This window comes from Pleuronectes platessa, chromosome 12 (genome assembly GCF_947347685.1).
Source record: "Pleuronectes platessa chromosome 12, fPlePla1.1, whole genome shotgun sequence".
Lineage (NCBI taxonomy): Eukaryota > Metazoa > Chordata > Actinopteri > Pleuronectiformes > Pleuronectidae > Pleuronectes > Pleuronectes platessa.
The window spans coordinates 2753114-2766866 of NC_070637.1; the positions used below are offsets into that span (position 1 = coordinate 2753114).

The window sequence follows — 13753 nt, forward strand, 5'->3', positions numbered from 1 at the left end:
AGTTTGCAACCCCCTCCCATTCCCCCCTTGCCATGAAGGAGAAGTTGGTGCTGGTGCTGTGGAAAGTATGTTTTTTTATTGCAGGTAAAAGTAAATTTTCTTGCTTTGAACTTAATCAACTGTTGTGTCAAAACAAATTGATTCAGGTAGAACAACTTATATCATACATGTTGGTGAACTTCCAACTAATAAAACCATGTGATTGATGCTAGCTGAACCTTAGCCTGAATTGCTAAGAGATTTTCTAAAATGATGGCTGTGAGGTAAAGTGAGACAAAAGCTGTGGGGTAAAGTGAGACATGATGCACAAGTTAAGTTTAGTCTAAAACATATTGTAGTGTAATATTACTTTACCTATATTTTATTTTTAATGTCATAAACATTGTAGAAAAGCCATCATGCCAAGAACCTACACCAGGAAGACAACCTGGGGCCAAACACCCCTCGCAGAGATGATGCAAGGTCATGCAAGGAATCAAGTCCTTAAGAAAAGCTGGAAGGGATAGAAATATTGATAAGACAGCCCTCAAAAGATTCATAAAGAAAATAGAGAAAGTGGAAGTAAAATCAGTAGCCTGGGTTAGCTACTGCACAGCTGAGGCAAAGAGAATATTCACAGATGAGATGGAGGAGGAGCTTGCCAAACACTTGAAACAACTAGCTGACCAGTTCCATGGCCTTGCTCCAGTTAAGTGCCGTGAACTGGCATTTGAATCCGCAGAGAAAAACAATATCCCTGTCCCTGCCAATTGGACAGAGAAACAATGTGCAGGTAAGCTAGGGTGTGCAAGATATCACATTAATCATAAAAATCATAAATGTGCTTAATTGACCAATCCCCATGATTCTGTAACTAGTCCGATATTAGTTTTGGAAGGTGTCGTTGTCAATCTAGCTGTCAGGATTTTAAACAATACAACATGTGTTGTTATGGTAGTTCTAAAGTGGAAAAAGTAAGTGGATCACCTTACCCCCTTGATTTCTCTGGTCTGTCTTACTTTACCCCTAAGCTGGGGTAAAGTGAGACACAAGACCACTTTTTAAAAACAATCATATTTTAACTGCCCTTTTTCCTGAACATCTGATCATTTGCATTGCTAGGAAACATCCTGAATTAATGGGAAATGTGTAAATTGACTGATATATCATTTTACCTCGCCTAGAGCTACAATGGTTGTGGACGTCTCCTCACCACGAGTTGTTGACAAACACTTTGGCTAACAGACGAGTCTCTGTGAAAATTAAAGCACAGCAGTACCTAACTTCCTGTTGTGTTATGATCCTTGCTCTCAGCTCATCAAGTTTGTTCTCCATTGACTAGACATTAGCTAGCAGGAGGCTGGGTAGCGGTGGTCGGCTCGCACAAGCTTTTAGCCTGGCATGGAGTCCCCCCTCTTGCCTCGATTGCGTCTCTGCAAAGTCACCTTTGGTCACCAATTCACCTGAGCTTGGTGCAGGGGGCCTTCACGGTGGTGGCGGTGGTCTTGTGTTGAACGAACATTGAGGTGAAGCTCTGCTACCGTGGCGATATCTAATAGAGTGTTCTTGTTGTAAGTCCAATAAAACACACATGGCGTTCAGGAGGGAAGCAAGCAAACACATCTGCTAAGGTGGGCGCCATGATCATTGAAAAAAAGTAAACACAGGTAGTTTTATCTGGGGATAATTTCAATTGAGTTTAAGTATTTGACTTTAAGTTGGAACTGGCTCTGTAAGGATTTGGTTATGCCCCTCAATGTTCAGCACATTCATATAACATTCATACAAATCTTTGCAATGTCAAAACTAAATTAACATGGTTCTGAGCAGCAGGTGCAAAGCTACAGTAACAAGATTATTTATCTGAATCCTAAAAAAGCTCTGCTACTTCCCTTAACTTCAATTCTAGGCCTCTATGCACATGTTGTTGGCAGAGGTCCTTGATTATGTCGATCATATAGAAAGGGAGTCAAACGAGCATCCCAGCCGCAATATAGCCATCAATCAACTTGAAAGAAGAAAATGTTCAGGCTGAGACTTTAGAGAGGCTGGAGAGAGTATAGTGGGTAGGGATAGAAACATATAACTACTGAGGTCAGGGGGGCATTTTTTTTCTTCTTTTTTTCTCTCTGGCAGCTGATCCAACAAGACTCCCTGACATAAAATATGCCTAGTCAGATACTCTACTGACATAAATCCTCAATTCATTAACTTTCAATTTTGTAAAAACTGTTTATTCTAATCAAGGTTACAAGTGGCATCTATTGCACTTTTACAATTTTTTGAAACAAACAATTTAGTAGCACTTAAATAGCACTCACTATAGCACTTTGTGGTTTTGCTTTATTTTTTAAGAAATTGTACTTTCTTGCTTCTTGTTGTTCTGGGTTTGTACCCTCTGGGTTGAATGCACTTATTGTAAGTCGCTTTGGATAAAAAAAGCTAAATTAAATTTGAACGGGAGTGTGGTGTATAGGGCTCGAAAGGGCAAATGATCTCCCTTCTGTAAAATGAGTGGATCAAGGAAACGAAAAGTGGACAATGAGTGCAGAGTGTTTAACACGGAGTGGACAGCAAAATACTTTTTCACCGAAGGCCAATCGAAGGCTGTATGCCTGATATGATGAGAAACTATCACAGTTTTCAAGGGGTACAACATCAGCCGCAGTGTTAATTTCGTTGACGAGCAAAAAGGACAGGGAAAGAATCAGCAAACGAAACTACAGTCTTCTTCGGACTGCATAATGGTAATTAAAAAAGACGTTTGTCAGGCAATAGGATAACATTACGCTTTTAAACTTGTTGCAAACAAGTTTAAACAATATTTTTTAAATGGATTGTAGAATCCTGCGCACAGGTATGTATACGTTTATATAGCAAGCTAGCTAACAGGCTATCTTACCGAGGAGATGTCAATCGTGACTCCTCCTCAAATGCGCGTATCCTGCTTCCATGGAGAGCAGGTCCGCCCTACAGATATTGCACCTATTTTTTTTCTCCCGAAATATTGACTTCCTGGCACGCGATGCTGTTGCAGCAGACCTCGCCATTGGTCCATGTTTTGTTTCTTTTGCATATGCGCGACTTTCAGAGATAGGAAGGGAGCGAGATGGCTCACTCCTCAGCTACTTCCATCAGCACCTCCGGTGAAACAACGTTTAGTTCAGCTGCACGGCACGAAAAACACGCGCTATGACGCAACCAACGAGTCATCGACGAGTAAATTCGTCGTCGACTATTTTTGTCATCGATGTTTGTCGACGATGTCGATTAATCGTTGCACATCAGGTTCCACTACTGCCAAGAACAGGAATGATGGTAGGATGAGAGTTTAGTATATCTGCCAAAATAGAGGTCTTCACCGATAGACCTGTGCGGGTTTTGATCAACATTATATAATCAGTCGTGTCTGGGTCGGGTCATGTTTAATTAGCATGTGTGTAGACAGACTTATAATTGTAAAAGGGTCCACAGTCCTAGCAATCTTTATAATACTGCAACAAAACTGCCAGACAGGAATAACAGAAAAACTGCCTGTATTATTTGAGCCTTCTTGGGGGATGGACGATTTGCATCACAGGCAGGCACATTAATTCCTCTTTGCAGTCTCTTTTTGTTTATATATCGTTTACAACTCTTTTTCTTTTCATGCCTCTGCGCCGGAAGCATTGTTTTCGGGGTTGTCAGTACGTCCGTACGTCCCATTCCTGTGAACATGACATTATATGCCTTGAAGGTATTTCCCCAAATTTGGTACCAATATTTACCTGGACTTGTTTATATTTTTCTTGAACATGATATCTGAGGTAATGTCTTCAAATATTGTAAACACATTCACTTTGACTCAAAAATGAATTGATAGCATTTGGTGGTCAAAGGTCAGAAGTTTAAGGTCACTGTGACATCTTAAGTGTTGACTGTGTCTTGTGAATCTCTGAACAACATCATGGGATTTTTTTCACTTTTGGCACAAACATTTACTTGAGCTTGGAGGTCAAAGGTCAAGGTCACAGTTTCTTAAAAAAAACATGTTTTGGCCTCTTGAATGTGATTTCTCAAGACTGCTTAGGGGACTTTCTTCAACTTTTGATCAGTTGTCACTTGGACTCAAAGATAAAGTGATTATGTTTCAATAGTCAAAAGTAAACGTAACAGTGACTTCAATATGAATCTGTTAGAAAGTATATGTAGAAATATGTACACAGAAACTGCACTGTTAGGCGAAGGCATAAAACTGCAGTGCATTCCGTCATGTTCAACAATATCCAACTTTTCAGGTGCCACCTTTATGAAAAATCGTGGAGTGATGCATCCTGTTTTGGTTGTGATGTTTCCTGCTGTAACCTGATCAGCTGACTGGCAACCATCTGTTCATCTCTTTCTCCCTTCATTCTGCCATAGCACCACCATTGCTTGAAATTATGTGATGAAGTCATTTAAAATATGGAAAATAGGAAAGTTTCCAACATCTTGTTGAATGTATGACACCTACAACTGAGATGTTTGAAAATCAAGGGAGGAACTACCTAGTGTTATCTAAGGGTTCCTGATTAAGTGTTTAAAAAGGATATTTAGGGTTTCCCGATGCTGTTTCCAATTTGGACCCAGATCAACACCCAAACAAATATTTAAACTTTTCTTACTTTCAAAATATAAGCCAATGACAAAATGCAATGTATTCAGAAGGTGTCACTGTCATATTTTCAAAGTTTTAGTATTTGAACCACCAGTCAAACAAGTATAAGCCTGCGTCTTTTACGTTTTTTTTTTGAGTGAAAGGATCTATGTCACTTCAGCAGTTAGTATGTCAGAGTTAAACATTCAAAGAATATTGTGGGCTAGACTTAAGTTACATATTCATGTTGAAGCTGAACTTATGACCCCATTTACACAGGCGGGTCAGACAGCTATTTGATCTCATTAAAGCATAGTGTGCATTCATCCAAGAAGTTTTCAAGAGGGATTGTCTGAATCACCTCTTACATTTTTGTATTCCATTCTAGCCAGATGTTCAAAAGGTATAAATGCAGCTTTCTCTCTGGGATACAGATACAATCTTTATTCCGCAATAGTGTAACTATGTCTGTGAGTGGAAATATATACTCATTGTCAGATTTTCTTACTACATGCATTGTCAGAGTTCTATGGCAGCTAAAGTTACACTAAAATGACACTGAAATTAGCTGTTGTTCTCTGTCTCATTTAAGCAACACGGTCTCTATATACATCAAATACAAGACACACTGAGCTGCTGGAGTGTTTGTACGGTCCCTGATCAACCACTGAATAATCTGCGTGAGAGAAGGAGGGGCAATGAAAAAAAATCTTCTCTCTTATTGTTCTTTAACATGATGCATTTAAGGATTTGTGCTAGATATTTACAGTTTTTTTTTATGCACGCTAAACTGTTAATGTATTTAAAGCGACTCTCACTTAGCATGAAGCCCGACAAAATAAAGATATGTGGTGTAAATGTATGTGCTTTAAATCTCATCTGGACACGAGGCACTGGACATCATATTTGTAAATGTGAGTGAATCTGATACATAATTCTGATGTTTTTCTTACAACGTGTGGCGGCTGTGGCTGAGGGGTAGAGTGGTCGTCCTCCAACCTGAAGGTCGGTGGTTTGATTCCCAGTCTGAACCATCTGCATGCCGAAGTGTCCTTGGGCAAGATGCTGAACCCCGAATGGCCCCCCATAGAATAACAAAGTAAGGGGATAGATGCACTGTATGAATGTGTGTGTGAATGGGTGAATGTGAAACTGTAATGTAAAGCGCTTTGAGTGGTCATCAAGACTAGAAAAGCGCTATATAAATACAAATTCATTTACCATTTATTTGATGTATACGCATATGTTTACTTTGATGTTGACTCTTCTTTCACTGACTGAAAAAATTTAACCTGGAAAAAACACTGTCAACCTTTCAAGGCAAGCAATTGTATCATTTGAACAGATCCTGTTCATGTGGAAACTATAAATTTGTAGTTACACTTGGTAGATATTTGATACAATGTAGACAACCAGTAGAGGCCTGGACAGTAATTTATAAAAAACACTTGCGATTCAAATCAAAATGTTGGTCAGACTAATTGTAATTGGATATTTTTGTCACACTATGGTGAATTCTGTGGTCTCTCATTTGGAATGGAGTACTGCTTCAGTATAAACACCCATGGAGTATCTAAGGCCCCACTCTGGTGAGATGGCACTGTACATTTTGACCATGTACAGTGCTTCAAATAATGCAAGTCTTGAAATAAGACAAGCATTGCTATATATTTATTTGGAAGCCATATATAAAACCAGTAATTTCTGTCTGGTTTCCCTACAAATGTACTGAATGTGAATGATTTGGAAATTTTGGTGGCTGCCCTCTCACCGCTGTGTATGCATCTGTGTCCCATTTCCCTCTCTAACTTTTAGGTCTCACCATTTCATTGGCATTTACATACTGTTAGCTGAAATTAAACTGAGCCAGAGGTTATTTTGACGTGTGGCCAGGTCTGGGTCTTCTCGCCCTCCCCATTAATAACCCTCAGTTGGTCTGTCTGGCTGTGGCCAGAGGCATAACCACTCAAACTACAGTCTACAGATTCTTTGAATAATATTGACTTATTCATAGATGCATACAGAAGTCTGTCACTCGATTTTGGCCTTGAATTTATGAAAAGCCGCAATAACAAACCACAAGCTTGTGAAATATGACTGATATGTAAGAGTTGCCGAAGTTGGTAAATTTTTTTTACTTTTCTGTTTAAATGGTTTGTGCAGCTAACATATGAAAAGTGTCTAACAAATATGTGAGTGCATGAAAACAATGGGATCTGCCTTAAGAACCTATGGTTCTGTTCATGCTGACAGACGCACACACTGCTTATGGTTTCTCAGCAGAAGCTAACTTGGAGTTCAACATGATAGTTCTGTGTCTCTTTGCACTTTCACCCATTTTGACACCCAATTCTCAGGCTACCTGGACCAACAACCAATCTCTCTCCCACAGCAGAACCTCTACAAATATTTAATTACTTCAGTTCATCTTTGGAGTATGTATGTTAATAAATATACTCCACCTTAAAGTGGCAGTGTGTAGAATTTAGTGACATCTAATGTTGAAGGTGCATGTTGCAGCTAAATACCCCTCACGTCATCCTCCCCTTCCAAACATGAAAAAGAACCTGTTGCAACCTACACCTTTCATGAATACTCAAAAGGGTGTTTAATTTGTCCAGTCTGTGCTACAACAAGAAACATGGCGGCCTCCATAGAGAGGAACCCCCCCCCCTGTAAATATAAAGTATTACAATTTAAGGGTCCATTCTTGGATAAATAAAACAACAATTTGTATAATTTATATGAAACACACTCGTGAAAACATCACTAGGATTACTTTATATTACATTTCTGTCAAAAGATCCCTTTCACCTAAATCTTACACTGAACCTTTAAGTTTCAGCAGCGAAATGTAAAGTGAATTCCCGGTCTAGTTCCTGTGACTGATATAGTATTCTATAATGCCAGAGGAAAGAAAACCCGCCCCCCCAGTTCTGATACAAATCTTTTTCAGTTTTCAGACAATTCCTCTAATCTATTGGTGTAGGTGAGATATTAGGACATTTATTGAGTGTAAACCATGTGAGGAGTTTAGATGGGAAAATCACGACTTGGTGGAGCTAGAGAGTGCATTGTTTTCAACAGCAGGCAATGCTTAAGTCTTTATGCCATTACTGCTTGAGCTGCAATTTGAACAAATCCTGTTATTACCCAACTGCAAGCTCCATAGTCTTCCCATTTAGTCAGTGTCAGAGCAGATGGGATGAGTTGTGTGTACGTGTGTGTGGTGTGAGCATTTGTGGACAACCTCAAGTTGAAGATTTTCCTGCAATTTCTATGATTGCTTCCCAAGAATATACAACTGTTTACCAGGGATTCCCAAGATTTCTCACTTGGCCAGTTCTCTGAGCTTGATGCTTGCCTTGCTGAACAGCACTCTGCGCTACTGCTCTGACTCTACATGGAGAGGTGCATCTCTGGTTGAGGCACTTACTAAACTATTTCCAAGTATATTTGCAGATGTTGCTTTTCTAAAAATTTACTTGATACGGACTAGAAATGTAAACTGATGTTTTGTCATGAAAATGTATTAGATAAAACATTAAGGTTAAAATCAAACAAGCATAACTGGACTTTGTAGAAAAAGATTTTTGCTCTCTCATTCATGAGTCTTCTTCAGTTCTGACTGACTGCTCGACCTCGGTATTCAACCTTATTAAGGCCAGACAAGCAAACAGACTCATCAGAACCCCAGACTGTGGCCAACTACTAGAAGGAAGGAGTAGAAAGCAGAGCCCTGAACTCCTTCAGAGGAACAGAACTGAGCCACTGATTTAAATATGTGGACAACACATTAGTTAAAATTGAAAACGAGCATGTGCAAGTCTATGCAGTAAACATTAACTCTTTTGGACACCAAGATCATATTCACACAAAAGGGTGTCAGCGACAATGACATTTTGGACTCTGCTATACACAATGAATGAGACAGGAATTCAAATCATGTCTCCTTTAGTATTGTTTATGTTCTGCAGTAAGTCAACTCAAGTAAAAGCAAGAAAAGTAATATTTGACAATGACACAAGCATTTGTGGCTATCATTGATTATTTATCTCAAGCTTGAAAAATAGTTTGAGAGAACCACAGGAAATTGCAGACTAACGGGAGAAAACACATTTGAAAATAACTTTCCAAACCCATTATGTAGAATTTTCCAATTGTTACTCACCGTGGTAGGGGTTGTGTCCGACTCTTAGGGGGATTGGCCTCTCTGGTTGGGACTGAACATGTGTCTGTCTGTGTGTAGTGTGTGTGTGGTAGTATTTGGGCTTTATAACATACTGCTGGCTCTTAACTGGGTGCATGGGCATGGACCGGATGCTGTAAGTAAAGAATCGTAAAATTAAAATAAATACAGAGTTCTGAAAATGAAATGGCAAACAATGCATGTATACATAGACAGCACAGTTACTTTGACAAAACAATAATGGACAATACAATTGACTCTTGGCTTTTATTTGAGTAGGTTAATATCAATATAGAAAGGACAAGTATGAGAGACATATCCCTTTTAGGGTTCAACAGTCCAACAGTCTCTTGGGCAGCAGTGTGTTTTTTCTGTATTAATTCATTCACAAAACTCACATGTGGCTCAGGGTTGACTAAGAGTTAAGAGCAAAAAGGCAAAGCTTCATTAGAGCTATCAAAGGAAGCTGGTTTGCCAAAACATCACTTGGGCACTTTCTAAAAAAAGTGAGCCTAGTAAACTAGAAAATAGTGTTGTAGAACAACACTGTCTGTGGACTGATACAAAATAAATCAATCTCTGTTAAAAGAATGTAAATGTGCTTCCTCATATTATATCCGAAGAGCAAAATGGTTTTATAAAGGGACGTCAATTGTTTTTAATATCCGTACACTTTTCAACATAATTTACTCAAAACATTCTGCTAAACTTCCTGAACTTGTGATTTCGTTAGATGCTGAAAAGGCATTCGATAGGGTAGAGTGGGAGTACTTGTTTGCAGTTTTAAAGAAATTCGGATTTGGTGATAAATTCATTTCTTGGATTCGTCTTCTTTATTCATCCCCTAAGGCCAGTGTTCATACCAATGATGTTTATTCTGATTATTTTGCCCTCGAACGTGGATGTCGCCAAGGTTGTCCTTTATCACCTTTGCTTTTCGCCATCGCTATTGAGCCTCTGTCTATTTCATTAAGATCTTCCCCTTTATTCAAAGGAATCATCCGTAATGGAATCGAACATAAATTATCACTGTATGCGGATGATTTGTTACTGTACATAACTGATCCTACTCTTTCTATCCCTGCTGTTTTAAGTACTTTGGAGAACTTCAGCACCTTCTCAGGTTATAAATTGAATCTGGGGAAAAGTGAGTGTTTTCCCATCAATACTGCAGCATGTCACATTCAACAATCAGATTTACCTTTTCAACTTAGTCCATCAGGGTTTAAATACCTAGGTATTAATGTAACTCGCTCTTTATCCAGCCTTGCATCTGCTAATTTCACTCCTCTCACTGAAAAGATTTCATCAGATATTCAAAGATGGGGTAACCTCCCCCTTTCATTAATTGGCAAGATCAATGTTGTTAAAATGAATATTTTACCAAAATTTCTATTTTTATTCCAGTCGCTTCCTCTTTTTTTGCCAAAACATTTTTTTGACTCACTGGATAAGATGATACGTTCTTTTATTTGGGGTGGGAAACCACCTAGGGTTCGTAAATCTATTTTGAAGAGATGCAAACTTAGTGGAGGACTTGCATTACCTAATTTTCAAACTTACTATTGGGCTGCTCACATTCATAAACTTTGCTATTGGTTAAAATCTCCTGGATCCTCTTGGTGTAAATTAGAATTATCATCCTGTAGGGGGTCTTCTATACCTGCTCTACTTTATTCCTCTTTACCTACAAGACCGTCTTTATATACCGATAATCAAGTGGTTCTTAACACTCTCAAAATCTGGTATCAATTTAGACGGTACTTTAAATTTGTAGCTGCGTCTTCCCTAGGTCCTTAAAATAACAACCATTTATTTCCTCCATCACTTTTGGACTCGACATTTTCAGTGTGGTACAACAAGGGTATTACACAATTCAGATATTTATATGTAAATGGTGTCTTTGATAGTTTTGCAAATTTGTCATCTCGTTATGACCTCCCTGTTACTCACCTGTTTCGCTATTTTCAAACTCGCAAGTTTGTGGCTAGGTGTTTTCCTAATTTCCCCTCTTTGCCTACAGAACACCAGTGGGAAACCATGCTATCATTTGTTCCTCATAACAGAGGAATCATTTCAAAGCTGTATGATATTATCTTAGCTTTTAGCGACCACTCTAATGCTAAACTTAAGTGTACATGGGAAAGGGAACTGGGAATACAAATACATGAGGAGTCCTGGGAGCAGGCCATAGAGAGGATACGATCTACCACTTCTTGTGCTCATCTTGGACTTATTCAATTTAAGGTCCTATACAGGACACACTTTTCTAAGTCTAGATTGTCTGAACTGTATCCAGAAGTGGAAGACAAATGTGATAAATGTTATAGCTCTCCTTGTCACCTTAGTCACATGTTTTTTCTTTGTCCGGATCTGAAAGGTTTCTGGGCGGGTTACTTTACTATTATGTCCACTGTTCTTGGAGTAAACCTCCAACCTTGTCCTCTGATTGCTATATTTGGGATTCCTGACTCTTCACTTGTACTTAACCGTACACAAAAGGACATCATAGCTTTCACATCCTTATTAGCAAGGCGTTCCTTATTGTTACACTGGAAATCTGCTAAATATCCTTCTATCTCCCAGTGGCTCAAAGACGTAATGTTTTTCTTAAAACTTGAGAAAATTAAATATACGTTGAGAGGATGTACAGTCAAATTTTTCCACAAATGGCAACCCTTTATTTCCTATTTCACTAATTTGAGGGTACTTCCCAACTGAATGTGTGCCTGTTACTGTTGTATCTTTTATTATTGCATCAATAACAAGTAATATGTGAGTTGATCATGAGGCGCTGAGTGTGGACGTGGGTGGGGGGGTTGTTCATTGTTTTTACACGGTACTCTGTACTAATTTAATTCAATCTGATTATCTTCTTCTATATTCATATGTGTTTATGTGTCCGTGTGCATATCCATGTGTTTAAAAGAAAAAAGGAAAGGAAATTGTATCTCTTTCATTGGAAGTATTGTAATGTATCTTTCTAATAAAAATATTTTGAAAAAAAAAAAAAAAAAAAGAATGTAAAGGAAAAGGGTATGGAGAAAAGAGTAGGAGCGTGGGACCCAACCACCTCATCTATCAAATATGGTGCTATTAGGTTAGGTTTGGACATGTATGGCTACTAACTGACGCACCAGCATTTATTGATGATTCCACTACTGACTGAAACAACAGGATGGATGCAAAGGTTTGCTGGAGCTTTCTATATAGTTAAAGCACTAAGCTTTTTTAGGGTGAAGAGGTGGAACATCATCGACTGGCCGAGTCAGTCACTTGATCTCAGACCATCTGAACAATATTCTATTTGGCGAAGAGCATACTAAAGGCACAGACCACAAAACTAACAAGAGCTAAAGGAGGCTGCAGTGAAGCTGGGGGAGGGAATCACCCAGGAATATACAAAGAGTTGGTTGGTCAAAGCCTTCACAGTCACGATAACAGATGTAACCCAGGTTAAAAAGAAACATGATTTAGAACATAAATTAGTGAATAAATATTATTAAAATTTACCTGAGTTACGTTGATATTAGTTATAAAATCCAAGATTTGATCTAATTAAAATGTTTAACCAAACACTAAAACAAATATCAAAACTATTACAATAAGGATCCATATTATTTGTTGTGAAGTAGTTTTAAGTGCACTGTTGCTTTAAGAAAGCACAGTTGCCACAGCCAATGGGAAACCAGGTAGTTCTCCTGCTCCGGAGAACGGCAGGTGGAAGACAGGGAGACGGAGAAAAAGAGACTGTTTTCCAAACGATGAACTTAAGTTACTAGAAAACCTGGATTTGGACTGTTGTAAACTTGTATTTTATTTTCTAAAAGTGTTTGAGTTATAATCTGTCTTCGTCGGTAGACTGTGGTTTTTTTTGGGACATTTGAAAAGTGATTTAGACTGACTGAAAGATCGCGAGGAGCTTAGCATCCATGCTAGCATCGTAGCTTCATGCATGCAGAGGAAAAGATGGCGAACCAACCGAGCGAGTGACCACACCCTTTCCAAAGCGTGACCACACGGGACGGAGTCCTGTTCATCGGAGGACAGCACGTGTTTTTCTGGAATTTACGGACTGCAGCACGTGGCCGTAAGAAAGATCGTCTGAACTTGTTAATACACACTGAACTGGATTTACATCACAAGATTCACCGTATGATTAGAATGTGTTTTTTGTAAATATTATACTTGATATTGATTATATTGTATTGAATGAATATTATTTTTTCCTTGTGTTAGTTGTATTGAAAATGTGTTATATGTTGCCTGTTTATCATTCTATCTAAAACTACTTTTTCTATTCTTATATAAAAGTCCGGCATTCCAACTTATTCTATGGTCTGGTGTGTTCATTATATTTATATTTATATTGTTTAACTATTTTACTGCTCCCACCAACTTAGACTCTGGTCCTGTTTCCAACTTAACTGCAACTAGCAGTAAGTGTTACATAAAATTGGCGAACCAGCCAGGAGCAGTTAATTGATCAAAATAAGGGAGATTATTAGTGAAAATAAATTAATCTGAACACCCAGACCTAAAATAGAATTAAGTCCGGACAATATGGAGGTTGTAGATAGAGAAAACATTAAGGTCCCAAACTCAGTTATTGTCAGTGGACTCACTAATACAGAGCTAGATGAGGCGGTAACTGTCTTCTTGAACAAATATGGGCGAATTGCTAGAATCGTTAGGATAGATGACCCTGAATCATCATACCACAAAAATGCCATTGTAGAGTATGAGAGTGGAGCTGCAGTGAGAGCCCTTGAACCCTTATTCCCATATAGTTATGAACGTTCCAGTGAAGTCGCATACCTGATCAAAGCCCTGCCCTGTGAATATGTTCCCACTGCAACTGTGAGCGCCACCCAGAGTTTTTTGAGTGAACTGCAAAAGATTGCCAAATTGAGTGGCAGACCCTTTGAAGAAATCCTACAAGAACAACTCTCACAATGCAGCCTATCAGT

The 13753-nt window shown here is 38.7% G+C and overlaps 1 protein-coding gene across 6 annotated transcripts in view; it reads right to left on the bottom strand.

The window, feature by feature from the left end:
- ltbp1 (latent transforming growth factor beta binding protein 1) overlaps positions 1–13753 on the bottom strand; it is a 141356-nt gene that overhangs the window by 85777 nt on the left and 41826 nt on the right. For all 6 annotated transcript variants that reach the window (XM_053436747.1, XM_053436746.1, XM_053436745.1 and 3 more), the window contains one exon: positions 8766–8917. In XM_053436747.1, the coding sequence (XP_053292722.1) occupies positions 8766–8917 (152 nt within the window). The remainder of the gene's footprint in view (positions 1–8765; positions 8918–13753) is intronic.